General features: G+C 42.3%; 2 protein-coding genes across 3 annotated transcripts in view; one reads left to right on the top strand and one right to left on the bottom strand.

Annotated features, from left to right (window-relative positions):
- The first annotated feature begins 2,894 nt into the window (after positions 1-2,894).
- LOC105504839 (zinc finger protein OZF-like) lies at positions 2,895-13,095 on the top strand. The gene is given in 8 exon segments (XM_011932427.1): positions 2,895-3,209; positions 3,607-3,677; positions 7,774-7,900; positions 8,156-8,248; positions 9,316-9,334; positions 9,336-9,382; positions 11,461-12,573; positions 12,891-13,095. Coding segments are annotated over 6 exon segments (1,395 nt in total). The 5' UTR covers positions 2,895-3,209; positions 3,607-3,668; the 3' UTR covers positions 12,561-12,573; positions 12,891-13,095.
- Positions 13,096-17,805: 4,710 nt separating this feature from the next.
- Positions 17,806-22,158, bottom strand: part of ZNF582 (zinc finger protein 582) — a 13,180-nt gene continuing 8,827 nt past the window's right edge. For both annotated transcript variants that reach the window (XM_011932429.1, XM_011932428.1), the window contains exon 5: positions 17,806-20,220. In XM_011932429.1, coding sequence (XP_011787819.1) covers positions 18,899-20,220 — 1,322 coding nt within the window. In that variant the 3' untranslated portion in view covers positions 17,806-18,898. The remainder of the gene's footprint in view (positions 20,221-22,158) is intronic.

Genomic DNA, 22,158 nt, shown 5'->3' with positions numbered 1-22,158 from the left:
TCTTTAGCAGACTGCCTGTGGTACATATTGGATTCTGGTGTAATGTTTATTCAATAATAAAACTGTTTTCTTTCCCTTCTACCTTTGTAGCGAGGTTTTATGGGCTGGCAGGAAGTTTCCGTCTTTATTTCCTCAACAATAGACACGCAGTTTCCCTGTACAATATGGTTAAAAGGCTTAAGCAGCTAAAATTCACTACCTGCTATTAAAAGATGAGTCTCATATGGATACAAAAGTGAACATGTTTAAAGACATTACTGAGACTTCCAGTTTCTGGTCCAGCAAGGAGCTGAAGTCCTCACTGTATCCTAACAACAAATAAAAAGCTCAACAAACTGAAAAATCAGCAATTCTTCTTAGATCTGTCAAATAAGTGAGGTCATAAGGCAAGCTACTGCCTCCAAAGTTGGAGACAGGCAGACACAGACAGTCACAACTTACCAGAGCAGAAACTCACAAGCAGAAATCTTTGTGCCTCTGCAGGAACCAGAACAAGGTTAGGAAAACCTGAACTGTAACTGATGGATTGCTGGAGGCTGAGTGTGGTTAAGTCTGAGAGTTAAAAACTCCAGGAAGACCTTGCCATGGAGCTATCTTTACACTTTCATGAGTTTCATCTCCAAGGACTCTAGCAGGTTCTCACAGTGAAGATCTGAGAAGAGTCCCCAGCTGATTCTGGCAGGGGAAGAGGAAGAGTAGCCATTTTGAAATACACCAGAGCATTCTGTTCAATGCTCTGGAGAGAAACCATTTTACCAGAGCCTACCATCTTGGCGTTTTATCAGTGTCCAAATGACTTAGAAGAAGGAAAATAAATTCTGGTCCCCTCTTGCCATCCTGTCCCACTTAAGGGGAAGGAGGGTTTTACTGAGAAGCACTTATGAAATTCATAGTCCCTGGGCACAGGATAAGAGACTGAAACCTTTGGGAGGCCGAGGCGGGCGGATCATGAGGTCAGGAGATCAAGACCATCCTGGCTAACGTGGTGAAACCCCATCTTTACTAAAAATACAAAAAATTGGCTGGGCATGGTGGCGGGTGCCTGTTGGCCCAGCTACTCGGGAGGCTGAGGCAGGCGAATGGCATGAACCTGGGAGGCGGAGCTTGCAGTAAGCCAAGATTGCACCATTGCACTCCAGCCTGGGTGACAGAGCAAGAAGCAGTCTCAAAAAAACAAAACAAAATAAAACAAAAACAAAAAACAAAACAAAACAAAAAAAAGACTGAAACCTTACCATTAAGACTTCTTGAAACCATTAATTGGGAGGTCATTAGGCTGAGATGGTTCCAGTACCCTGAATTCTTAACCTAAGCAAACCCAAACCCAACTCAGTGTAACTGGCCTTAACCAATCAGAAACCACCAATTAACCTCCTACTATTGGCTTTCCACTGGAATGAGCCAAATAAGGCTCTACTCTAACCAATCAAGTATTTTCTTTGCCTTGTTTCTGAGTTCAGCCTGTAAAAGCCTTTCCCTCATGCCTCTTCAGAGGGGCCCTAAGCTGCATGTGGTCTGGCAATACCCAATTCATGAACTGCTATCTGCTTAAATAAACTCTTTAAAATTTTAATGTGCCTAAGTTTATATATATTTTGCAGACTATAGAACACTTCCCCTCTCACAATCAAATCTTATCACCATGTTACTAAAGACCTATCATGCAGCCTATTTTACCAAGTACATCACATTCTGCTATCAGGAAAAAATTACAAGGCACTCTAATAGGCGAAAAACACAGCTTGAAGATTTTACTTAACTCATTAATGAGAAAAACTGGTGACGTGAACTAACTCATAAGAGAACCCTTCCTCCAGCCGAAAAAAAAGTCACATTTATAGATCAAGAATATTAAAGTGGCTGGCTGCAGTGGCTCATGCCTGTAATCGCAGCACTTTGGTAGGTCAATGTGGGAGGATCACTTGAGGCCACGAGTTTGAGACCAGCCTGGGTAACATAGTGAGATCTCACCTATACTTAAAAAATTAGCCGGGCATGGTGGCACGCGCCTGTAGTCCCAGCTACTCAGGAGGCTGAGGCAGGAAGACAGCTTCAATCCAGGATGTCAAAAGGTTGTGGCTGCAGTGAGCTATGATGCTGCCACTGCACTTCAGTGTTGGCAATAGAGTGAGATGCTGTTTAACAACAACAACAAAATTTAATTAAAATGATGTGCAGCAGCAAAAGGGGCAAAAACTGGCCTCCTCCCAAATGGAGATGGAGGAGGGAAGGAAACTGAGCCTCCTCCAATTTACTTTTGTATAAAGAAGTAGTAATTTGAACTGCCATCAGCGATCCACAATGTGAGTTGATAAATAGCTCAAAACAATGACAAAGTAGAATCAAATGACCTGGAAGCCCATAAGCTAAATAATGCACGGAAGCACAGTTTCTCCATTCATTGCTTATTTTGTGCCAGGCACATGTATGAGCACTTAATCCTCACAACACCATTAGCTGAGAAATACTGTTCCATTGCCACAAGAGCAACTCAAGCTCATAAAGATTTATAAAAAGTCACACAGCAGACCCACTCTATAGCTCAAGTATCAACAAAACACTCACAGAGATGCACACAGGGTCACACATCAAATCACACAACCTCACGGAGAATGGGCCTAACCTCACAGAGAATGGGGCCATCAGATACACCAAAGCAGACGCCCGGCGGTCCCACTCACCTCTAATAACAAACACTTTCCCAAACTTAAGACGCACATGTCCACGCCAGTGTATTATCATAGGCCCTTTCCCCACCTCTTAAAGCCTCCCACGATTGATTCATCCCTCAGGAGGCAACCGCTTGGTTCTCTGTGCTCAGGCGCAGCGTTCTCCACACCTCTAACGGACACAAAGCCACGCCTCCAAGGCGGAGTTCACGCACGCGTACTCAATCACCAGCGGAACCGCCTGCGCCGCGCTCGGCGTCGAGGGCCTACGGGACGTCAGTACGCATGCGTACTTTGTGCCCCAGGTAGCTTGTCTCTTAGCCGGGGACGCCTCTGTATTCCAGCCTCTGGGAGCGGGGACCTGGGGCTGCACATGCGCACTGCGAGTCCTCGCCTACTCCCGGAAACCACTGCGCACACGCGGTGCGGCAGCTGCTTCAGATCGGCGGGCTCCAAGGACGCCTGAGTGGCAGCGTGGCCATTTCTCTTTTTCTTGGACGGTATTTTCCCAGCGCCACGCGGAGCCTGGGCCGTTAGGAGGTTTGTGTTGCGTCGGGGCGGTCTGTCTCAGAGGCACTGCGGGGAGGAGTGGCCGGCTGAATGGCTGGAGGCCCAGGGATCAGTGCAGGCGACCCGGCCTGAGTGTGGAGGAGGCGGGTGCCTGACAACAGTGCGCGCGTGAGCTGTGTGTTGGCGTTTGTGTACACAGAGGGCATTATTAAAATTACTCTCTGTGTGAATGGTTCTATCCCAGAGTAGGCGACTGGAGCATTGAAAAAGGCCCAGTTACAGTTTTAGGAACCAGAGCTGCACGCTAAACAGTGTTTTCTTTTGACAGTGAAATCTGTCGTTCTTGGAGTTTGTTAGGAACGTGGTTGAAAATGGGTGGCAGTGGGTTCGAGAATCTGGTCACTGAAGTTTTCTTCCTTCTCCTTAGCTCTGCATTTCCAGGACCCGGTCACTGTTCAGGACACTGGTCCAGCGCAGTAGTCATTAGCCATGTCTCAGGTAAGTTTTTGTTTTATCTTCTTTTCGTGCAACATCATTGGTTTTAAGTCCTGGGCACATCTACTTTTGCTTACTTGGGTGGTAAAGACTGACACCGGGACAAGGTTCAGGTGTTTTCATTCAGCAACACATGGGATTATAGGGACCTCTCAGAGTCCATGTCCTGTACTTTAGTGTTCATTTATTCATTGAATGAATTAATCTGAATCTCCACTGTCACCAGTCTTCTTTTAAGCACTATGTGGTGGGTCAAAGATACTTTCCCTGGAGAAGACGAGAGCCTTTATCCGGGGACTGTCATCTTCTTGAAGTAGAGGTGAATACTCAGTCATCTTTGACTTTCTTTACTGCTCCAGACTGAGAGGACGCAGCACAGAAAATGCTAGTGAGTGGTTTAGGCTCAGTTATGGTAATCTGCCTTTGAAAATTTGGAGGAATGGGAATGTGATTGATGTCTTGAGCATGAAGTCCAGGTTAAAGTCAGGCCATTTATTCGGACATTAGTCACAGATAGTGTTTCGGATCAAAGGTTCCAGTTTGAAGTTGGGCAGCTTAAAATAGTCACAGGCTTCATCTGTGGAATTCTGGGAAAAACATATTGGCTTTCTGTAAATGAGGAACAAGAAGTATGCTGCGAGGGACAAGATGGATGAGCTGGCTCTATTTCCCAAAATAGAGTTCTCTTCAGGGTATTTGCATGGTCTCTGAAATTTTTGCAAATACAACCAGATTTGATTCTTGGCCTGCTAAGTGTAGTCACCAAGACATTTTGTTTGAAAAATAGATTTTCTTCTCAAAGGGGAAACATATTTTCTTTCTTTTCTTTTTTTTGAGACAGTGTCTCGCTCTGTCGCCCAGCCTGGAGTGCAGTGGCACGATCTCGGCTCACTACAAACTCCGCCTCCCAGGTTCAGGCCATTCTCCTGCCTCAGCCTCCTGAGTAGCTGGGACTATAGGTGCCCGCCACCAGGCCTGGCTAATTTTTTTTTTTTTTTTTTTTTTTATTTTTACTAGAGACGGTTTCACAGTGTTAACCAAGATGGTCTCGATCTCCTGACCTCATGATCTGCCCACCTCGGCCTCCCAAAGTGCTGGGATTACAGGCGTGAGCCACTGCGCCCTGCCTATATTTTCTTTCTTTTAGGAAAACAGGCAGTATTTTCCTTGCTCATTCTGTTTCGGATTTTGAAGCATTTCAGATTAGGGATATTCAACCTGTATCTTTTGGTGATCTTTTAGAAGATGTAGTTGTAGAAAAAATACTGGCATCTGGGCACACCTGTAATCCCAGCAACTTGGGAAGCTGAGGCAGGAGGATCTCTTCAGCCTAGCATTTCAGCACTGTAGTGCAGTGTGATCACACCTGTGAAAAGCCACTGCATTCCAGCCTGGGCAGCATAACAAGACCCCTCTCTTAAAAGAAAAAGAAAATACTGGCATCTGAAGAATATCAAGAAAAAATATTCATTAAAAATATTGTAGTCTGCCTCATTTATGGTGACAGAATTCAGGATAGCAAGAGGTGTGTCTTGAAGCAATCTTGGAGATTCTTGGAGGTGCTGGTAATACTCAGTTTCTTGATCAGGGATCTGCTGATGGGTGTATTGTTTGTGTAAATTGATCATATTGGACATGAATTCATCATATTGATCATGGCTTACTTCAGCCTCAACCTCCTAGGTTCAAGCAGTCCTCCTGCCTCAGCCTCCTGAGTAGCTGGGACTATAGGTGTGAGCCACCGTGCCTGGCTAATTTTTTAATTTTTTTATAGAGACGAAGTCTTGCTGTGTTGTCCAGGCTTGTCTTGAACTTCTGAGCTCAAGCAGTCCTCCTGCCTTCGCCTCCCAAAGTGCTGGTGTGGCAGGCCACGTCTCACCAAACACAGGTCTCCGTAACAGCTGTTTCAGTACTGACGGACAGGTTAAATATTAAAAGCCAGTACCCTTATACAGAGGCTGGAATGTAACAAAAGCCCACCAAGAGTTTTGCCTTGGCCTTTCCTGGGCCTTAAAGCATGACAAAATAATGAAGGAATTCTTAATTGGACCCATATAGGATGAAACAAGTTTTACTGGGGGGTCTGAAGCAACTCCCTACACCTCCACAAACAAGTTTATTGGAGGTCTGAAGGAACTCCCCAAACCACCGTGGTTTAGCAGGAGACAAGATAAGGGTAATCACTCCAGCACCCTACACCCATTTAGATTAAGTAAATTTACTGAGGCTCCAGAGGAAGGTCTTCAAGACTCAGTCTTTGGTTATAGATTAAAAGAAGTTAATCACTTGTGTTTAGATGAATGCACACCTACACATAGATATACAGCTTAGAAGGTATATAAGCTCTGGAAAACTTTGTAATTTTGAGTTGGTCTGGCAGTAATTTCCAGGTCTTCTCCCTGTAACTGGCTACAGAAATAAAAACTCCCTCCCTCCCCAGTTCATCTGCATCTCATTATTGGGCCTCAATAAATAGCAGCCTGACCCTCAGCTTAGTCCAGGAGCACTGGGATTATAGGTGTGAGCCACTGCACCCAGCGATACTGAAGATTTCTTAAACCCCACATTCAAGTGAGAAAAGAGGAACCTTCTCTGCCTCATGTTTAGTACAATAAAGTTTCAATAGCTTTTGACCTTTGTACTGTTGTTACAGATGGTGCAGGGGTGTATCTGGAAAGGACAACACAGGGCAACTGTATATGATTGGAGTAATTGGGAATCATAATTGTATTATGAGTTGATGAAGTCCCAGTTGATATTGGAAAGGAAAACTAACCATAGGCTGGGCATCCTCAGTTCTTCCCAGCTTCTTCAAAAGTAGCTGAGGATGAAACCTTCTTCCTTGCTTCTGTTGCACACCCTGATGGAGGCAAATAAGGTGAAATAATAACACATCTGCTGCAGTTTTCGGACCATTACATCTACTACCCTAAAATGTAGCTGCAAGGGAAAGGACTACTTTATTTCGTATGATTCTATGGGTGAAGAATCCACACTGAAGTCAACAGGGTGGGAATGATTAATCTCTGATCCTATGATGCCTGCCGGGGCCTGAATCCCCAGGATGGCTTCTTCATTCATGTATTTTCTATTGAGCCAGAATAGCTGGAGTCATATATCTGGGCCACAGTTCTTTGCTCCTAGCTGAGTTCCTCAGCTTTGTTTGATGTAGTCTCAGAATCCCTCACTCGCCATTGGCAATGTCTCATTGGCTTTTCTTATGTGTGACGAGCCCCTATGTGGGCAAAACAGAAGATGCCAAGCCTTCCTAAAGCTTTCACCTGGAACTAGTTAGTGTTACGTCTGTCACATTCTGTTGATTAAAGCAAATTGTAGGTCCAATCCAGATTTAAAGAAAGGAGACTATATTTTGTTTCAGCAAAAAAGTAATTTGTAAGTTATTCTGATGCTCACACTAAAGATCCATGATAGAATTGATCATGACTGGCTTTCGACAAAGTCAGTGTGTGGTCATACTATGAATACGTAAGATTACGAAATTGACCGCGCACGGTGGCTCAAGCCTGTAATCCCAGCACTTTGGGAGGCCGAGAAGGGCGGATCACAAGGTCAAGAGATCGAGACCATCCTGGCTAACATGGTGAAACCCCGTCTCTACTAAAAAATACAAAAAAAAAAAACTAGCCGGGCGAGGTGGCGGGCGCCTGTAGTCCCAGCTACTCGGGAGGCTGAGGCAGGAGAATGGCGTAAACCCGGGAGGCGGAGCTTGCAGTGAGCTGAGATCTGGCCACTGCACTGTAGCCTGGGCGACAGAGCGAGACGCTGTCTCAAAAAAAAAAAAAGATTATGAAATCAACTGTGATAATTCCTTTACAAGTTGGTTTTGAATACATGGATACACAATCTCTGGGCAATACATTTCTTAAATTATTCAATGTTTTTTGAATCACCCTGTTCATCTTGAATGTTTCCCTTAGTAAGTATTTTTCTATACCCAAATTTTAATAAACACTATTTCACAGTATGGTTCTTCAGCAACTTAAATAAGCCACTCTTACAAGACACAGAGTCCTTATCAGCTCCTCCCAACTTCCAGTTATTTACCTGGACTCTTCTAAGAAAGTGTTTGTCATTTCAGGGATCAGTGACATTCCAAGATGTGGCCATTGACTTCTCCGAGGAAGAGTGGGGATTCCTGAACCCTGCTCAGAGAGATTTGTACACAGCTGTGACGTTGGAGAATTATCAGAACCTGGTCTGGCTGGGTAAGTGCTTAAAGCCCTTAATTCAGCATGTCTTGAGCATGTCTTTTTTTTTTTTTTAAAAAATACTGGGAGTCTTTGGTGAGATTCAGAATTTACATGAGATGTGGAAATTGAAGTGAGCAGCTTTCTTTATCCTATTTGCCAGATATTCTAATTTTTTGTTTTTATAGTGGCTTGTGTTTTGATTACAGCGTTGATCTGTCAGAATACCTGAGTAACCAGAGCATAGCCAATTCTTTGTATTTATTTTCACAGGACTTTCCATTTCTAAATCTGTGATTTCACTGTTGGAGAAAAGGAAACTGCCCTGGATAATGGGAAAAGAAGAGATAAGAGTCCCATTGCCAGGTGAGTATGAAGAAGCAATTAGCAGGGGTAAGCCATGTATATGAAAGGCATACCAGTTCTAGAGGGCAAAGCACCTTTAAGATGCGAAGGATGCTGTCTTCCACTGTTCCATGCACATGTAGACATTGAGGCTCCTTGAGTTTGAGTTCCTAAAAGGACACTGATCACCCCCCGTTTATATCCACTTTTATAAATGCCTATGGGCTCAGAAATTACAGGTGTGTCTTTCCTCTTTGTCTATGGTAAGCTTCTTTTTAAACTCAGTATCCTGTTTCTCCAACTTTTTTTTTAAATTTGATTCTTTGATACTGTTGTGTTTTTTACTGTAAAATGACTTACATAGTGGTCTGATTGTTTGAATGCGTGTATTCGTTGGTCATTTATTCATTAACATTCATTCCTTTTTTAAAACTAATCAACTGTTGAGAGTCCTCAAGACCATCTCCAGGTTCAAGGACTTACTAGGAGTAGTCACAGGAGTCATCGTATCGTTGTATTCATGCCTGCAAAGTTAATGAATAGTCCAGAAGAACACCATCATTCTGATGCCAGCCGCAAAGTATGGGGATCCCCAGGACCACCCTGAATTCTGACACGAATTGCAAATCCAAAGGTCCCCAAGATAATTAGGTCTGGTAATTCACTAGGACTCACAGAACTTACTGAACTCACTGAAAGCTGTTATACTCATGGTTACAGTTTATTACCATGAAAGGATACACATTAAAATCAGCCAAGGAAAAAGACATGGGCAGAGTCTAGGAGGACTTCCATTTATGCCCCCACAGTGAAGTCATGGACAGTGTTAACTCCTCCTGACAATGATGTGTGGCAGTATGCACAGTGTATGGCCAACCAAGGAAGCTTACCTGACCCTTGGTATCCAGACTCCCCATTAGGGCACCATCATGTAGACATGGCTGACTGCTCATATCTCACCTCAGGCTCTAGCCCTTCTGGAGGTCGCCCTAATATCATGTGACTTGGAGCCCCACATAAATCACATAGTTTGACTCTCTGGTGTGGTCCAATGCCCATAGGTAAATAGAGACACTTTTATCATGCAGGATATTTCAAGGTGTCAGATTACCTCCCAGCAGCCAAGGGCAAAGACTAGACCTCTCTTTGGAAAAGGTTAAATTCTTGACTGCACAATGGCTAAGTTTTATTTTAGCAAAAGATATAAAACAAAATCAGCAAAGCTAAGCTCATAAGGCAAGGTCTGGAGGAAATCAGGAATGTGCTTCCAAGATTCCTCTCCCAGTGGAGTCACAAAGGAGGTACTTAATTCGTCTAGCAGCAACTTGTGTGGTATGTGTGAGATAATAGCAGCTAGACAACATTAGACTTAGTGCCAAGGAATTTTACTTAGGGAAGTCATAAAGGTACCCTCTGCCTAGTATATGCTAAAAATCCAGACTCTCAGAACAAAAGTAGGCGTTCTGCATAAATCACATCATCTGCACAAATAGTTTAGGCACGGTAAGACACTTGTACCAGTTCTGGGAATGGTAGAAACCCTCCTGAAACCCAAGTTCCTTAGAGGTCAATCAGGGGCCAACCTTGTAAGCACACCTTTCTTAGGAGAACAGTCTCAAAGCCTGCTGTGTTCTTTTCTGAGTTTGTTTTAAAGTATAGAAACTTGCAGTGAGTTTACATTTGAGTGAGGGGATTAAGACTTGGCTTCCACAAACCTTGTGCAAAGTAGAAACTAATTAACTGGTAGAAACTAATTAAAATGGGTTATTTTGATGTGTGGGAGTTAGTATAGTTTTAGCTTCAAAACTTGGTGATATTTAAAGTTACAGAAAGTGAGGAAATGAAGTACATTTCTGACATGTTTATTTAGGGAATTGTTAGAATTAAGATATGTCTTGAACTGTACATTAGAAATATGTAACTGGATCTCAATAGTAATTCAGAATTGGAGATGAATGTGTTTTTTATATGTTTTGTGGTGATGGACCCTTAGGAATGGAAGAAATGAATTGCCTATGGATAGCAGAGGACTAATTGATTGGTAGCAGGAGAAACAGGAAACATCTTGTGTTAGAATTCCAGGGCCTCACTATTCATGAAGAAAAGGTAACCAAAGTAAGACCAAGACGTTAGAGTAAGACAACATTGAAAGGTAGTTGGTATCTGACTAATTTATGGTTCTTGCTAAAATGGATATTTCTGTGGTGCAAAGGATGTAGAACAATGAGCTTGAATCGTCACATTTGGTAATAATCTTGTATTTGAGTTCATTTTTAAAAACCATTAGGCCTTGTGGTGGAGGTCCCCTGTAAAACCAGCTCCTCTTGCACCCTTCATGAGGTTAGCCCTCTCCACTGTCTACATACACAGTTTAATCTGGAAAAAATAGTGGGATTCCCACATGTTCAGCCATTCTCTGTAATGGACTGCGGTTCTGTTCTTAACTTTTACATCAAGCACAGCCAGCATCTCTGCCCTTTAGCTCCTAAACAGTAAAAATAACTACAGGTTAGAAGGGTATTATGTTCGTCTTTGTCGCAAATCCTATTGCCTTTCTTTAATTTTTGATCATGTCGATCAGCCTTCCTGTAATGCCATTTTGGCTTCTGCAGTTCCCCACAGTACATGTTTTCTTAAGCTCTACATCTGTTTCCTTGCAGCCTGCACTTGACCCTCTTATTTTTCCTGTTTGCTTAGCGAGCTCTTCGATCTCAAAATGTCTGTATCAATGAGAATTCATGCCCTGTCTGCCCCTGATTATATGATTGATTTTATTGTTGCTATATTATGTCAAATTGTTTTCTGCAGGAAAGTAACTGGAGGTGCCTTCGGTCTGGACACATTAATTCCTGTGGTTAATGTGTACATATACATACAGAAACTATCATTTACCTTTTTGTGTTTTGAAACTTGTAGTATAACTTAGCACATAAGTCTGCATCTTGTTCTTTTCACTGAATACATTATCCTGCAGGTCAGAAAACAGCTGAAGTCCAGTCTTTTTAGTAGCTGAGTAGTACTACAGATAGAGATATACCATGGTTAATGATGAGGGACACCTAGTTTGTTTCCAATGTAAAGCCTATTTCAATCAGCATTCTTATCAATATAACCTTAAAAACTGGTAGCTTAATTTCTTGAGTGGTGCCTAAAGTGGGTTTGAAAAGATAAAAGATGGGTGTGTTACATTAGTTTAACTTGCTTCTGTTCATTGATTTTTTTTCCCCGTTCAGATGCACCAGGTGCAGAGATTAAGGAGTTATCTGCAAAGAGGGCTATTAATGAAGTATTATCTCAGTTTGACACAGTGATAAAATGTACAAGAAACGTATGTAAGGAATGTGGAAATGTATACTGCCACAATACGCAGCTTACTCTCCCTAAGAGAAATCACACGCGAAAGAAATGCAATCAGTGTTTAGATTGTGGGAAACACTTCACTCGTCGGTCAGCTCTCATTCAGCATCAAAGAATCCACACGGGAGAGAGACCCTATACATGTAACGAATGTAGTAAAACCTTCAACCAGAGGGCACACCTTACCCAGCATGAGAGAATTCACACGGGTGAGAAACCTTACAAATGTAAGGAATGTAGGAAAACCTTCAGCCAGATGGCTCATCTCACACAGCATCAGAGTACACATACGAGAGAAAAGTTCCATGAATGCAGTGGATGTGGAAAGGCCTTCAGCCGTTCCTCAGCCCTTATGGATCACCAGCGAATTCATAGTGGAGAAAAGCCATATGAATGTAAGGAGTGTGGCAGAGCCTTCACTCAAAGTGCCCAGCTCATTAGACATCAGAAAATTCATTCTGGAGAAAAACCCTATGAGTGTAGTAAGTGTAAGAAATCTTTTACACGCCTGTCTTCGCTGATTGAACATTGGAGAATTCACACTGGAGAAAAACCGTATCAATGTAAGGACTGCAAAAAGACCTTTTGTCGTGTCATGCAGCTCACTCGGCACAGGAGAGTTCATACTGGTGAGAAACCCTATGAATGCAAGCAATGTGGAAAGGCCTTCAGCACCCGTTCTTCCTTTGTTACTCATAAGAGAACACACAGTGGAGAGAAACCGTATAAATGCAAGGAATGTGGAAAAGCCTTCAGTGCACACTCTTCCCTTGTTACTCATAAGAGAACACACAGTGGAGAGAAACCCTATAAATGCCATGCCTGTGGGAAGGCCTTTAATACTTCCTCCCTACTTTGTCAACATAATAGAATTCATACTGGTGAAAAACCCTTTCAGTGCAGTCAGTGCGGGAAGTCCTTTAGATGCAGCTCTAACCTTACTCGACACTGTAGAATGTGTAATGGAAAATGTTAGCAAATAACCAAAACTCAAAATGTTAATTCTTTTTTTTTTTTTTTTTTTTGAGGCGGAGTCTCGCTCCGTCCCCCAGACCGGAGTGCAGTGGCTGGATCTCAGCTCACTGCAAGCTCCGCCTCCCTGGTTTGCACCATTCTTCTGCCTCAGCCTCCCGAGTAGCTGGGACTACGGGCGCCCGCTACCGCGCCCGGCTAGTTTTTTGTATTTTTTAGTAGAGACGGGGTTTCACCATGTTAGCCAGGATGGTCTCGATCTCCTGACCTCGTGATCCGCCCGTCTCGGCCTCCCAAAGTGCTGGGATTACAGGCTTGAGCCACCGCGCCCGGCCTCAAAATGTTAATTCTGATTATTCCATATCATCTCCAGTACTTTGTACTGTGAGTCTTTTAAAATATGCTATCTTAGTTTGTATGGAATGATACTTCATTGCCCTTTTGATTTAACTTAAAAATGCCTTCCCTTGACTACTGATAGATATTTTTTGTGAACTGTGTGTTGAAGTCTTGCTGATTATTTTTTAAATTAGAGGTTTTTCTTCATGTCCAGTTATGAGAGTTCACCAGATTTTGGAAATATTTTCTATTCTGTAACCTACCTTTTCATTCACATAATGGTGATAAAACAAAAGCTTTAAGTTTGATCACATCCCATTAATCACATTTTTTAATGGTTATGCTTTTATTTATTTTTCAGACAGGGTCTCACTCTGTCACCCAGGCTACAGTGCAGTCGCACAATCATGACTCACTGCAGTCTCTGCCTCCCGGGCTCAAGCGATCCTCCCACCTCAGCCTCCCAAGTAGCTGGGACTATAGGCATATGCTACCACACCTAACTAATTTTTATATTTTTTGTAGAGACTGGGTTTCGCCATGTTGTCCAGGCTTGTCTCGACCTCCTGAGCTCAAGCAGTCCATCTGCCTCAGCCTCCCAAAGTGCTGGGACTACAGGCGTGAGCCACCGTGCCTGACCTACTTATGCTTTTTATCTTCTAAGAAGTATTATTTATTCTGTGCTGAGCTTGTGTAGAATTTCTTACATGTTTTCTATAGCTATTTTGCATTTTTACCCTTTACAGTTAGATCTATTTCATGTTTTTATTATGGATAATGGAGGAGGTAAAGGTTGAAGTTTATTTTCCCCCGTATTATTGACCCACAGTGACACCAGTTTTGGGAGATGTCTTTCATTTTCCTCCTTATGTTGTTATTGGCACCTTTTGCAAAAGTCAGTTATCATGGGTACACTTCTGAAATAATCTGTTTCATCAATCTCTCTTCTCAGCAGTTCCACATTGTCTTAATTATAGCTTTAGAGGAAGTCTTGAAATTTGGTAGTCTAAGTCTTCCAGTTTTGTTGTTATTTTAACAAACTCTAGGCTGGGCATGGTGGCTCATGCCTATAATCCCAGCACTTTAGGAGCCCCAGGCGGGAGGATCACTTAAGCCCAGAAGATCAAGACCAGCCTGGGAAACATAGCAGGACCTTGTCTCTAGAAAAAAATTTAGAAATTAGCTGGGCATGGTGGCGCACCCATCTGTAGTCCTAGCTACTCGGAGGCTGAGGTGGGAGGATCGCTTGAGCCCAGGAGTTCAAGGCTGCAGTGAGTTGTGATCACACCATTGTGGTCCAGCCAGGTTGACAGAATGAGACCCTGTCTCTTAAAAAAAAAATTCTGGTGATGCTTTTCTGGGTTAAAAAATACAAATAAAATAAAAATTGGCCTCACTACTCTAGCTTATTTGCATTTTCTAATAAATGTTCAGAGTCACCTTGTCAGTTCCTACCAAAAAGCCTGTCAGTATTACAACTGAGATTGCATCAACTCTGTAGATATATTTGAAGAGAATTGACACTTAACAGCAGTGACTTCCAGTCTGTAACCTTAGCATAACTTCTATTTCAGTCTCCTTTAATTTTTCTCAGAAATACTCTGTAGTAGGCCGGGTGTGGTAGCTCATGCCTGTAATCCCAGCACTTTGGGAGGCCAAGGCGGGCGGATCATGAGGTCAAGAGATCGAGACCATCCTGGCCAACATGGTGAAACCCTGTCTCTATTTTAAAAATACAAAAAATTAGCTGGGTAGTGCGTGCCTGTAGTCCCAGCTACTCGGGAGGCTGAGGCAGGAAAATCACTTGAACCTGGGAGGTGGAGTTTGCAGTGAACCAAGATCGCACCACTGCACTCCAGCCTGGCGACAGAGCGAGACTCTGCCTCAAAAAAAGAAAAAAAAGAAATACCCTGTAATTTTCTATATAGAGATCTTGAATGTATTTTCTTAAGCTTATTCATAGACATTTTCACAATATGTAAATTGGTTTGTCTTTTACTTTTCCAATTGTTTGCTACTTGTACATGAAAATACATTGAGTTTTGTACATTTATCTTGCATGTTGCCTGGAACATTTCACTTATTCTTGGAGTTGTCATATAGATTTATTGATTTTTTTCATAAGCAGTGGTGTCATCTGTAAATGAAAAGTTTATTCATTTCTGGTCTTCATACTGTCCTTTTTTTTCTCCTCTTATTGCAATTGCTGTGTGACCTCCAGGACAGTGTTGAATGAAAGTGATAAATGTAGGCACCTTTGTTTTACTTTCAATCTTAGGAGGAAAAACTTAATGGGGAAGAAGTGGCAACTCTGAGTCAGGATGTAGACTTTTTTTTTTTTTTTTTTTTTGAGACCGAGTCTCGCTCTGTCGCCCAAGCTGGAGTGCAGTGGCCGGATCTCAGCTCACTGCAAGCTCCGCCTCCCGGGTTCACGCCATTCTCCTGCCTCAGCCTCCCGAGTAGCTGGGACTACAGGTGCCCGCCACCTCGCCCGGCTAGTTTTTTGTACTTTTTAGTAGAGACGGGGTTTCACCGTGTTAGCCAGGATGGTCTCAATCTCCTGACCTTGTGATCCGCCCGCCTCGGCCTCCCAAAGTGCTGGGATTACAGGCTTGAGCCACCGCGCCCGGTCTGGGATGTAGACTTCTTAGCACGTGCATTCGAGCACCTTGCTCAAATCCCCAGATTTCCCTATACCTTCTATGCTCCCTTTAAAACAATGCTTTCCTTCCACATATCTTTCCCCCAAATCAATAATGGGTCAAATTTCAGCAACCCCAAACTGGGGAAGTTCTGGGACTACTCTGGTAAGAACTGGATTCAGACACCAAAGGAGCTGTAGGACCTGGCTAACATGTACGAGCAAGAACCAGAAGAGTATACCTGGGAGGAGATCCTGAGACTGCTGCATCAAGGGGTAGAATACAAAGTTGAACAGGGGAGAGTTTTCTGCTATGAGGTAACTGCATGACAGGAGTAACACACTGGCAAGGGAAAAAGATGCTTCTAATGGATGCTGGAACAGTTTTTGAAGCTTGGAAAAAGCATTGGTTCTCATTAAATAAATGGAGATAGCAGAACTGCCATGACAAATGAGGACGGGATCAAAAGAAGTGGATAGACAAGAAGGGAGAACAAGCGTCATGGAGATGGCCGATAGTGGCTGTCCCTAGGCGAGAGCTGGCTGCAAGAGGTGCTGTTAGGGAACTGGGCTCTCTAGTTGCAATGGGAATGATAGGATCTCAGAATAATGGCAGCAGCCAGGTGATAGCTCTTGGCATCAAAAGCAAGGAAAGCCATAACTACCATATGGGTAGAAGGTTTATAATAGTATCTGCGGAGATCTTCAGAAATCTATGGTTCTGGCTCATAGCACGAGTTTGCCAATGGCAAGTCATCTGCTGCCAATAAGAATAAACTGAGACAATGTGTTGCTCTGTAGACCAGGCGGGAGTGCATGGCATGATCACAGCTCACTGCAACCTTGAACTCCTGGGCTCAAATGATGATCCTCTCACCTCAGCCTCCCAAGTAGTTGGGACTACGGGCACATGCCACCACACCTGGCTAATACTTGTTTCTTTTAGAGATGGGTTCTCCTTTTGTTGCCCAGGCTTGTCTAGAACTCATGGTATCAAGTGATCCTCCTGCCTCAGCCTCCCAGTGTTGGAATTACAGGCGGGAGCCATAGTGCCTGGCCCCAAACTTAATTAAAAAACCAGAGAAGGCAAGGTGCAGTGGCTCACACCTGTAATCCCAGGACTTTGTGAGGGCAAAGTGGGAGAATTACTTGAGCCCAGGAAATTGAGACCATCCTGGGCAACATAAGAAAACCCTGTATCTACAAAACAATTTTTAAAAAAATAAGTCTGGTGTGGTGGCACATGCCTGTAGTCCCAGCTGTTCAGGAAGCTGAGGTAGGAGGACTGCTTGAATGGGAGGTTGAGGCTTCAGTGAGCCATGGCTGTGCCACTGCACTCCAGTTTGAGATGCCATCTCAAAATAAATAAAATAAAATAAATATAGGTGCTGTGGCCACACAGTCTCTGTTGCAACTACTCAGCTCTGCTGTAGTGAAGCCAAAGCAGTTGTAGACCATAAATGCAATGTGTCACACTCAGACTTTATAAAGCAGGCAGCAGGCTGGATTTGGTTTTTAGACCCTGCACTAGGCAAAATGGGATATTATGTAAAAATAAAGGTATAATTCCTAAATCAAGGGTTAGTAGTCTGTCCCTGTAAGTCAAACAATATAAATTAAAAAGCATAAATGTCTGGAAACTCAAGCTGTTGGCAAAAATGTTTTAGGAAATTCTGATCCAGCATACCAAATTATATAAAAACATGGAGATTTTTACCATTGCAATCTAGTGGCTTAAAGGACTTATTTAGAAACTTGTATCCGAAAATGCAGAATACATATTTTTTCAATGTTCATGGAACATATATAGAAATCAATCTTGTACTTAACCACAAAAATAAATAAATAAATAAAGTCAAATTGGGCGGCACACTGGCTCATGCCTGTAATCCCAGCACTTACAGGGAGTGCTGGGAGGCCGAGGTGGGTGGATCACAAGGTCAGGAGATCCAGACCATCCTGGCCAACATGGTGAAACCTCATCTCTACTAAAAATACAAAAATTAGCTGAGTGTGGTAGCACGCAACTGAAGTCCCAGCTACTGGGGAGATTGGGGCAGGAGAATCACTTGAACCCAGGAGGGAGAGGTTGTGCCACTGTACTGCAGCCTGGTGACAGAGTGAGACTCCATATCCAAAAAAAAAGTAAAATTCAAAAAAGTAGGTAACTTCAGGCCACATTTACCAACCATAATAAAATTAAATTTGATATTATATCACTTAGGATGCTTTTGGCTACGAATTTACAAAATACCCAACTAAAAGTGAACAATCAAGGTTTATTTTTCTTATATAACAAGGCATCAAAAAGGCAGTTCCAGAATTGGCCTAGTAGCTGAGTCTTCTTAGGCTCTGGGTCAGCTTCTCTGAGGTCCACTTTCTTCTCTTCTTGGTTCCAAGATAGCTGTAGCAGCTCTAGGCGTCATGTTCTCACAGAAAAATGTTTAAACCAGGAAGCGAGAGAGGAGGAAGTCTTCATGAGAAACCTGTCTCTTCCGAATGAGGAAAACCTTTCCCAGAAGCCCTGGCAGATCCCACTGAGCAACACTGGGAGATACTGGCCATCCTGTGCTGCACAGGAGACTGCAAAATTACCATCTGATATCCTCAGAGTCTAAGGCAAGACAGAGATGCTGCCAATAACAAGGGGAATTGGGAATGGCTGCTGGGGTGGCAATCAATGGTTGTCTGTGCCAGTCATATAAAACAATGTACCAACGTGGAAATTAAGATATATTCTCCTAAATTTAGATTATTTCTGGATCAGAAAGAAACAAAAACCCAGATTACTGTAAGACGGTCGCTTTATTTTATCATTTTCTGTTACTTCTTTCACTGCCTGGGTATTTGGTAGTCTTGAATAGTATGTTTAGTGCATACGAGTTTATCTTTCAGATTTTCATGTCTATGCATGCATTCAAAGGCTGTAAAAATTCCTCCAGTGTAGCTTTGGATTTCCCCTTCCCCTCATCTCTTTGGCCACATTTCACATCTCTTGGCATGTTAAACTCTCAATTCATTATTTTCATTACCATTTATGGTAATTGCATGATTTCTTTGTTAAGCAAATGATAATTTGGCTGTTTTTTTAACTTGTAAGAAAACTAAAACTTTTTGCTCTTGATAAAATCACTACACTGTGGTTAGAAAATGTGATTCTGGAATGTGTTAGAAATAAAATTTCTTCCAACCTTTCCCTGCTTCTTTGACAATCATGGTCTGAACAATTTACATCCATAAAATTTTCTTTGATATGAATTTTCAGACTTATGATCAAGGATGACCTCTGAATGAAGGCATTGTCACTAGCATTACATTCTTCAAGTCTTTCTCGAAGAGGGAGGAGTTAAGTCATGATTAGCCTAAGCTAATGGGCTTTCTCCATTACTTCCACTCATATGGTTGCTTGCCAACATAAATTCTCTGATGATTAGTAAGGGGTAAGTGCTGATGGAAGGCTTTTCTACATTTATTATATTCACATGTGTTTCTCTATTATGCATTCTCTGAGGTTGAACGGTAGTTGAATCATGACTCAAGGTCCTCTCACACTCCTTATATTCACAGGGCTTTTTCTCAGTGTGAATAACCTGATGATGAATCAATTGTGAGCAATGACTAAAAGCCTTCCCACATTCCTTACATTCATATGGCTTTTCACCTGTATGAATTCTGTAATGTACAGTAAGATGTGAGACCCGTTGGAAGGCCCTACCACATACCTTACATTGGTAGGGTTTCTCTCCAGTGTGAATTCTCTGATGTTGCTTGAGTTGTGAGCTCACTCTAAAGGCCTTTCCACATATTTTACATTCATAGGGTTTCTCACCGGTATGAATCCTCTGATGTCGTCTAAGAGTTGAGCCTTGATTAAAAGCCTTCCCACATTCCTTACATTCATACAGTTTCTTGCCAGTATGAATAGTCTGATGTTGAATCAACTGAGAACGATGACTAAAGGTTTTCCCGCATTCCTTGCATGCATAGGGTTTTTCACCAGTATGAATTCTATAATGTACTTTAAGATGTGAGATCCGATTGAAGGCCTTGCCACATTCCTTACACTGATAGGGTTTCTCACCGGTGTGGGTTCGCTGATGTTCAATCAGCTGTGAGCTTCGACTAAAGGCCTTCTCACAGTCTTTACATTCGTATGGTTTCTCACCAGTATGAACTCTCTGATGTTGTATAAAATTTGAACCAGAATTGAAGGCCTTTCCACATTCCTTACATTCATAGGGTTTCTTACCAGAATGAATATTCTCATGTTGAATTAGTCGTGAGCCATATTTAAAGGCCTTCCCACATTCCTTACATTTATAGGGTTTCTCATTAGGATGAATTCCTTGATGATTAATAAGGAGTTCCTTTTGCCAGAAGTCTTTTCTATATGTATTATACCCAAAAGCTTTTTCTCTAGTATGAATTTTCTGATAAAAAGTAAGGGATGAATGCTGGTCAAAAGTGGGCATTTCTTCATGTCTGATGATCATTTGATGGAAATGTCTGTCTGGATTTCCCTGTTGTCTGTCAAACTGGCTTCTGCATTCCCAATCATCTTGGAAACTTGAACACTCAAGACCATAACTTGTAAGGCTTTCCATTATCTCCCATTGGGGTGATTCGACTTCATAAACATGCTGCTTTGGAGATAATTCCTTGGTATCATATCTGTACTCCAATACTGAAAAAGAATGAAAAAAGCAAGTATGTTTGTTTGTTTGTTTTTCCAAATAAAGGAACTAAAGTAAGAATTGGAAGGTTTAGACTCAATGCCTATTAACTCTTGAATGTAGCTAAGCAATTAGAAAACGGACAAGTAGTACAGTGAAAGGAAAATAACATAAATGAGATGAGGGAGGTAATGAGAGGTTATAAAAGTGATTCTAAAATGTTAGTGTGGGGCTGGGCACGGTGGCTTATGCCTGTAATCCCAGTGCTTTGGGAAGCCAAGAAGGGAGAATCACTTGAGGCCAGGAGTTTGAGACCAGCTTGGGCAACAGCAAGACCCCATGTCTACAAAATAATTTTTAAAAATTAGCCAGCTGCAGTGGCACATGCCTGGAGTCCCCGCTGAGAAAAGAAGACTGCTTAAATCCAGGAGCTCGAGGTTGCCGTGAGCGATGATCATGCCAATGCACTCCAACCCGGGTGACAGAGGGAGACTCGTTTTTTAAAAAAAATAAAGGTGTGGGTCAGAATCACTGTTGAACCATATTTTTTAAGACAATAAATGTTTCTGTGAGACTCTAGAAAAGACAAATATAGAGTGACAGAAACCAAAGGAAATCATTGGTTTGAGGGACTTTGCAGGAAGGAGCACAAGGGAACTTTTTGGGTTGATGGAAATGTTTGCTATCTTGATTGAGGTGATGGTTATGTGGGTGTATAAATTTGTCAACACTCATTAATACTACATTTTAAAAATGCATTTTACTGACTGTAAATTATGCTGCCAAAAGAGTGAATTTTTAAAAGATGATGGGGATTTCAAGATGAAAAGAGTTCTGGAGATGGACAGTGATGATGGTTGCACAACAGTGTGAATGTACTTAATACTACTGAACTGTATACTTGAAAATGGTGAGCATGGTAAATCTTGTATTTTACCGCAGTTTAAAAAAATAAAAATAAAAGTGATGCAGGAAGTGTGTGGTTGGATCTGCAACCTGCCTCAGCACCTGGAAGACATGCAGGAGAATGAGCCAGAGGAACATGCTGGTACAGTGGCAGCTAGTCTCATGTCTGCTAGAAGTTAGAATGACATGGCTGCTGTATTCTTTTGTGAAGCTTCTTATATCTGAAGTTTAGCTGAACACCATGGTGTTTTTTATATCTGAAGTATAGCTGAACACCAGGGCTGAAGCCCATTGTCAACTGAATGACATTTCTTAAATTTCTTAAATGTCATTCATTTACCTGAACCTGTTTCTTAAAGGTGACTTTGGAAAAAGAAAGGCTTTGTTCCTTGTTTAGAGGATTAGGCCAGTTGATTGAGGGTGGGTCCTTCTAGAGCAACATACTTTGCTAATTATTCAAACTGCATGGAAAAGTTGAATGGTATAAGGGACTGTGATTCTATCTGGTCCATGATTTCAGCTACAGTGGCAGGTTTTACTGTGCTTATAGCAACCAACCCCAGTTGACTTAAAGAGATTCAGATAGAGCTTGACGCAAGGAGCCATGAGAGAAAATGAATGGATGCTTTTTGAATGTATTCATGGCGTGTATGGAACAGCCTTGGAGGACTATATAGGCACATACAGGTTTCATATGGTGGTAGACCAGATACTATTATTCATTTTGTTATTTGTGAAAATATTAAGCTAAAATTACTGGAATATAAGATTGCTTCTACAATGGAAGACGATAAAGACTGTGAAAGAAACATCGGGTTTTGTGGGAATAATGCCGGCTGCTGTCACCTCAAAGACTTGTGCCACAACTATAGTGTATACACATGACATTTATTTTATTTATTTATTTATTTATTTTTTGAGACGGAGTCTTGCTCTGTCGCCCGGGCTGGAGTGCAGTGGCGGGATCTCAGCTCACTGCAAGCTCCGCCTCCCGGGTTCCCGCCATTCTCCTGCCTCAGCCTCCCGAGTAGCTGGGACTACAG

Source organism: Colobus angolensis, unplaced genomic scaffold (genome assembly GCF_000951035.1).
Source record: "Colobus angolensis palliatus isolate OR3802 unplaced genomic scaffold, Cang.pa_1.0 Scaffold96, whole genome shotgun sequence".
In the NCBI taxonomy this organism is placed as follows: Eukaryota; Metazoa; Chordata; class Mammalia; order Primates; family Cercopithecidae; genus Colobus; species Colobus angolensis.
The sequence above is the reverse complement of the archived record's forward strand: the minus strand, read 5'-3'. Positions and strand labels throughout refer to the sequence as shown.